Raw genomic sequence first — 6,543 nt, 5'->3', positions numbered from 1 at the left:
TGGGAGGCCCCCCTTTCACACCTCCAAAAAGCTACTGTGGATCTCAGGATGGGGCCTGCGGTGCCTCCAAGCTACAGTCCAGTTTGATGCAATTTTTCAAAATGGCGCCAACCTGACCTTGCTCCAGTCACATGACTGGGGCAAGGTCCAGTGATCGGACCTTGGCCACATGGAAAGAGGGTTGGGAGGTACTCTTTATTGAGGACAGGGTTGGGGGGCTGCTCTTTATTGATTATAGAGTTAGGTGTGGGGGTCCATCGCCATACGTGAAAAATTATTATTTTTCTTTTTACATTTGTGGGTGTTGGGGCCACCTCAAGTGGCGGCCCCAGGTTGGGTCGGGGTCAGAATCGAGCCCCATCGTATCTTTTTTGCCAGGAAATCTTTCAGCGGTCCCTTGAGCTAGGGGCCACCATCATGCCTAAAGGGCCATTAGCAGTGTTGTTTTGACTTGCAATGTTTTGCTGTAACATAAGATACCACCCCTTGAGATAGTGGGAACCCTCACACAAGAAAACATCGCAGCTTGATGTAATCCCTCTGGGGATAGGGAAATACCTACATTACCTGAATGAAACCTGCTCTGAAATGCCGAAAAGCAGAATATAAATAAATATTGTAAGTTCCCCCTAAGCTCTTATTGTTTTAATGTAAGCCGCCCGCGAGGCGACAGTTTTATTTCCTTGTAAAACCGGTTGATATGTATATTATACAGGAACATCGGTATAGAAAAATAATGAATAAATAAATATTAAACTGCATTGACTAGCAGTCACTGGATCCCAGCTGCAAACAACATTAGCTATTAGAAACTGTGCTTGCCAACATCACAAAGTTACTCTGACAGTTACAGGCAAACCAAAAACAACCCTTGAACAGTCAAGGAAAGTGAATATGTTGACATTTTATAAAGCCTAATACCATTTACATATAAAATAAATAGAAAAGATGATTTTCTCTTACTATTCATGGTTTCATCAGTCTTGATCATTAGAAATATATCTCACGCATAATCAATAATAATACTTCTACCTAATAAGCAATCACTTCTCTGTTTGTAAATATATAAATATCTGTGTATATTTACTCATGGACTATGTTGTTAAATATACAGAGAACAATTATGAGTGAGTGCAGGGAGATCACAGGCTGTGGGTGCTTTGGGAAACTCGCTGTGGAGCATCTTGCCTGTCCCACCATGCATGAGTATTTTTCTCTAGTCCGGGGGAGAGGGGGCACAGTTTTCAAAGGGATCTTCCCTGCGAGTAAAACAAGGGCTTAGCAGAAAGAATCTCTTGAAAATTGCACCCAGGATATTTGTAAAATTTACCTTTTTCAACTTTTTGGTCTTGATGTCCACCTCTTGGCTGGAGAGAACTATAGGTCTCCTTTAGTTCCAGTGTCTCCTCATCTCGACTTCCATCTGCTGCTGCATCTCTCGCTCCCGGCGTTTCTAAGGAATGCATCAGAAAGGATTCACAATAGTGTCAGAAAATCTTACAGGGCTAGATGCAAGTGTTTTTTGCTCACTAACAATCTCAAAGTCGCTAACAAACTTTACACAATAGAGAAGTACCCTTGTAGTTAGAGCAGGCTGGGAGCCAGGAAAAACAGAGATCAAATTTTGCTTCAACCACTAATGCTCTTGAGTACCTTGCATACTCCTTGTCACGTCACCCTCCATTGACTCAGATACAAACTCAGAGGTCCATATTGAGTAAGCCAGACAGCAAAACTATTATCTGGATACATTTACCTGGATATTCAGCAGAACATATCTGGATAAGTGTTCTGCACAACTTAAGGACAAGTATTTTTCCAACCAAACTTACCTAGCTAATGTTATCTGATATCTGGGAACATTCCTCTTGTAGCCATGTAAATTTGTACAGGTAATGAGTTGTCCAATTAAAATTTAGCCAGGGAGTGGAAGGAAATATTCAAATCAGGGTACCTGTACAAATCCTTTGAATATTGACCTTTTACAGATTGTAAGTCCACTGGGGCAGGGACCCACTAACTGCATCTGAATTTGTAACTCTCCTTGAGCTTAAATTTGGAAAGCCAAATAATTAGATCTAAAATTCAAAATCTAATCAGTAATATAAAGATTCAACAATGTTTAGGGTATCCAGTTTGGATTTTATATGTTATGTATCCGTTTCACTGAAGCAGTATCTCAATGTAAGGTCCATATTCAAAGGAGTTTGTTTGGCTAAGGTCAGATTTAGCCCGACAAACCCCAAAGTTTTGAATTTCCTGTCCCTCTAAATGAGTATGGCTTAGCTGGATAAAAATAGGTGGCACAGAGCATTCTGGGATGGGACTTAAACTTAGCCAGATAGTACTGGATATCAGCATCACCCAGTTAAGTGTAGCCAAGTCATTCTGGGTGTGGTGGAGAGCAGGTCTACAGTGATCCAGGTGGGCACACTCGCTATATACCTCACATAGCTGCTAAGTATATTTAGAAAAAGAGAAAAGAAGCCTGCACTCCAGTCATGGCCTCATAATCTCCCCCTCCCTAAAATTATATATAACAAATTGTCATGGGCCCTTGTTGCCCAATCCTGCACACCTCACCCCAAGTTATAAAACAAAAGTTGGTCCCACCCATCCCTCGGAAAGTTTCGAAATAAATAAAAAAAATCTGCATCACCTCCAAAAACCTTTAGCAGAAGATATATCCCACTAAATATTCGGCTAAATTTGCATAACTTTTCCAATCGCCGACATACTGAATATGGACTTCCTAACACCTAAAAATAATAGTAAACTGAAGCTTGTTCACCACAACTTTTTAAAATCTGTTTAATGAAATAGTATTAATCCAGGAACATTAGGTATAATATCGCAACATCTGGAAACAAATTCAACCTTTTTACTTTTAGTTAGGTATATTATTACTTACAGGCCCATACAGTATAGTGCGCTTCCCCGTGGAGCGCACTATACTGTATGGGCCTGTGGAGCGCACTGTATAGGCCTGTGGAGCGCACTGTTAACCCACGTTTGGAATTGCGTTTTCGACGCACTAGCTTTACCCCTGATTCAGTAAGGGGTAATAGTGCGTCGAAAACGTGCGGCCAACCCCTCCAAAACTAATAGAGCCTGCAGCATGCAAATGCAATGTTGATGGCCCTATTAGTTATTCCCGCGCGATTCAGTAAGTAAAATGTGCAGCCAAGCCGCAAATTTTACTTTCAGAAATTAGCGCCTACCCAAAGGTCAGCGTTAATTTCTGCCGGCACCAGGAAAGTGCACAGAAAAGCAGTAAAAACTGCTTTTCTGTGCACCTTCCGACTTAATATCATGGTGATATTAAGTCGGAAGTCCCAAAAGTAAAAAATAATTGAAAATTAAAAAAAAATTTTTAAATGAGCCCGCGGCTTGAAAACTGGACGCTCAATTTTGCCAGCGTCCGGTTTCCGTACCCGTGGCTGTCAGCGGGCTCGAGAACTGACACCGGCAAAATTGAGCGTCGGCTGTCAAACCCGCTGACAGCCCCCGCTCCTGTCAAAAAGGAGGCGCTAGGGACGCACTAGTGTCCCTAGTGCCTCTTTTTACCACGGGCCCTCATTTGAATACTGAATCGCTCGCCCACTCTCCCGCGACTTTTACTGTATCGGCCTGATAGTTGGTTTCTACTGATAGAAGAGCAGGAATACATCTGATTGCTTAACAGCACCATCTATGTGGTAATGCAGGGGAAAACAAAAAAGCACTGCACCTGTAGCCAAATCTGCAACAATGACATAATTCATTCCTGCCCTCAAACATAAACATATGATTCGATACTCAATCAGGAAACCGACAAAGAGAGCCATGCAGTACTCCTGCAGGAGGTCTGAGAGGAGCCAAGCGCTGCTGCTGCTGCTGTCTCAGCTCTGAAAAAAGCCACCGTGGCCTGAGCTGCTCCTATCTGCCAGGAATGAAGGGAAGGGAAGGGACTGAAAAGGCTAGTAGGAGTAGAAGAGAAAAGGGAGTGAAGGAAAAGCCAAACAAAAAAGAAATAGAAAAAAAAGCAAAAACAAATACCAAGATTGAGAGCAAGAAAAGAAAGAGAGGCCAAAAGTGAAACAAAACAGCAAAAATAATTGTGCTCCACTCAGAAGTAAAAGAGCCTATATATTCTGGAGTGTGCACATTCATAGGCCGCAGATACAGATACTGAAAATGAAGCAAGGAGAGAAATGCTGCTTTTTCCACAGAGGGATCTGACAGGGATGTTTTTATTCAATTCCATACTAGTATTTTGCAGTTCAGAAAGACAGCAAAGATGGGGACTTATTTATTTATGTGGTTACAGCAGCAGTCTATGAACCAGGAAACCAGGGTTCAAATCCTGACACTCTTTGTGATCTTGGGAAAGTCACTTTACTCTCTGTTGCCGCAGGTGCAAAATAAAAATTTCCCTCTAAAGAGCAAAACAGTTTATAATTCACCTATACCCACTATAGAATGAAGAAGCAGCCTGGTGGAGAGAGTAGCAGGTTGCAAACCAGGGAAGCCAGGGTTCAAAGACTATGAGCCCTTTGGGGGCAGGGAAATATCGACAGTAACTTAATGAAATCTGAAAGGCAAAATATAATCCAAATAGATGAGATAAACATTTGCACAAATATAAAAGAGATGGGGGTTCTTTATTTCATATGCGATAGCAGACAACATTTTTGGAATGAGGAGGTGATTACCATTAATAGGCTACCTAGGAAAAACCATTGCCTCTCTCTCCAATAATATATATTTTGAGCTGTGTAAAATATTTGTTAGAGGGTTATCACATTACATTTTTGAGATTAATCATAAGTATGGCAAGAATAAGGATTGTGCTGAAATGGAATACATCACACATGCATGGGATACTTCCTATGAAGAAAGCAGTTTATAATTCAAGGAACCGAGTACAAATTTGGAAAGATATCATAATACTGGCTAACATTTTCTAATTTGAATATATAAATTGAAATGTAACATCTTAACAAACAATAAGATTGAGTCTACTGTATTATGGGAAGAGTTTTCTGAAATTTCACATTCGGGGATTTCTAACATCATCCATTCTTTACGTTCAACTATCTGTGTCCTAGATCCTTGTTCAACTACTTTGTTGAAGTGCTGTTATGAGGAGATTTGTGACCCTGTCAACCTCTTCTTTTGGCAAGCTACCTAGCAGTTTAAAAAGAAGCTCAGTATGCCCGTTCTTTAAAAAACTTCACTGGATGCCAAGTAACTTTCAAGCTACCATCCTTTGTCCTTACTTCCCTCTATAACAAAGATCATTGACACAGTTACCCTGCAAACGCTGTCCCAATTTTTGGGCAAACATTCTATTCTTCAGCAGCATCAATTTGGATTTCATAGATACCATAATACAGAGACACTTCTCATCTCCAGTTTAGATACAATCCACCATAGTTTTGATTCCGGTGCATAATATATGCTAGTTCTTCTTGACATCATGGCAGCATTTGTAAAAAAAGGAAAATTAGTTTCTTACCTGATAATTTTCGTTCCTGTAGTACCAAGGATCAGTCCAGACTGCTGGGTTATGCCTCCCCTCCAGCAGATGGAGTCAGAGAAAAGCTGAAAAGACAAATAAGTGATCCGACCGCCGAAAATCATTAGTAACCTCCAAGTACCGCAAGAGTATCCTTCGAACATCCAGATGCCCCAACTCCTTACCTCGAGGCGAACGAAGCTCCTCCTCAGAAAAGGAAGGCAACTCCACCGTATGATTCACATGAAAAGACGATACCACCTTAGGCAAAAAAGAAGGTACAGTGCGCAGGGAAATACCAGCCTCCGTTATTCGCAAAACGGTTCCCTGCATGACAGAGCTTGAAGTTCCGAAATACGACGCGCGGACGAAATTGCTACCAAAAACACCGTCTTAAGAGTTAAATCCTTCAAAGTAGCGGACCGAATAGGCTCGAAAGGGGCCGCACCCAAACCTTTGAGAACCAAATTCAAACTCCAGGATGGACACGGAGCCCTCACAGGGGGACGCAGATTCTTAACCCCCCGTAAAAACCGAGCCACATCCAGATGGCATGCCAGAGAACAACCGTCAACCTTACCACGCAGACAACCAAGGGCCGCCACGTAAACCCGCAGAGAGTTATAAGCCAAGCCTTTCTTCAGACCTTCCTGCAGAAAGGTAAGGATGTGACCTAAAGAGGCTCTGCGAGGAGAAAGCCGTAGCTCCCTGCACCAAACGTCAAAAACCTTCCAAACCCTAGCGTAAGTCCGGGTAGTCGAAGATCTACGCGCCCTAAGAAGGGTAGATATCACTGCCTCTGGATACCCCTTCTTTCGTAGCTGTCTCCGCTCATAAGCCAAGCCGCCAGACAGAATCGATCCGCCCTCTCGAAAAATACCGGGCCCTGTCGAAGCAGATTCGGTAGATGACCGAGACGCAGAGGCCCGTCTATTGCCAGATTGACGAGATCCGCGAACCACGGGCGCCTTGGCCACTCTGGAGCCACTAGAATCACCCGACCTTGGTGATGCTCTATGCGCCTCAATATTCTTCCGACCAGG

General features: G+C 42.6%; 1 protein-coding gene across 1 annotated transcript in view; it reads right to left on the bottom strand.

Moving 5' to 3' along the window:
* Positions 1-1,390: 1,390 nt before the first annotated feature.
* The window catches only part of LOC115082263 (kinesin-like protein KIF3B), a 38,705-nt gene continuing 33,552 nt past the window's right edge, over positions 1,391-6,543 (bottom strand). The window contains exon 5 of the mRNA XM_029586509.1: positions 1,391-1,453. Coding sequence (XP_029442369.1) covers positions 1,391-1,453 — 63 coding nt within the window. The remainder of the gene's footprint in view (positions 1,454-6,543) is intronic.

Source organism: Rhinatrema bivittatum, unplaced genomic scaffold (assembly GCF_901001135.1).
Source record: "Rhinatrema bivittatum unplaced genomic scaffold, aRhiBiv1.1, whole genome shotgun sequence".
In the NCBI taxonomy this organism is placed as follows: Eukaryota; Metazoa; Chordata; class Amphibia; order Gymnophiona; family Rhinatrematidae; genus Rhinatrema; species Rhinatrema bivittatum.
This window is presented reverse-complemented; position numbering and strand designations above follow the sequence as displayed.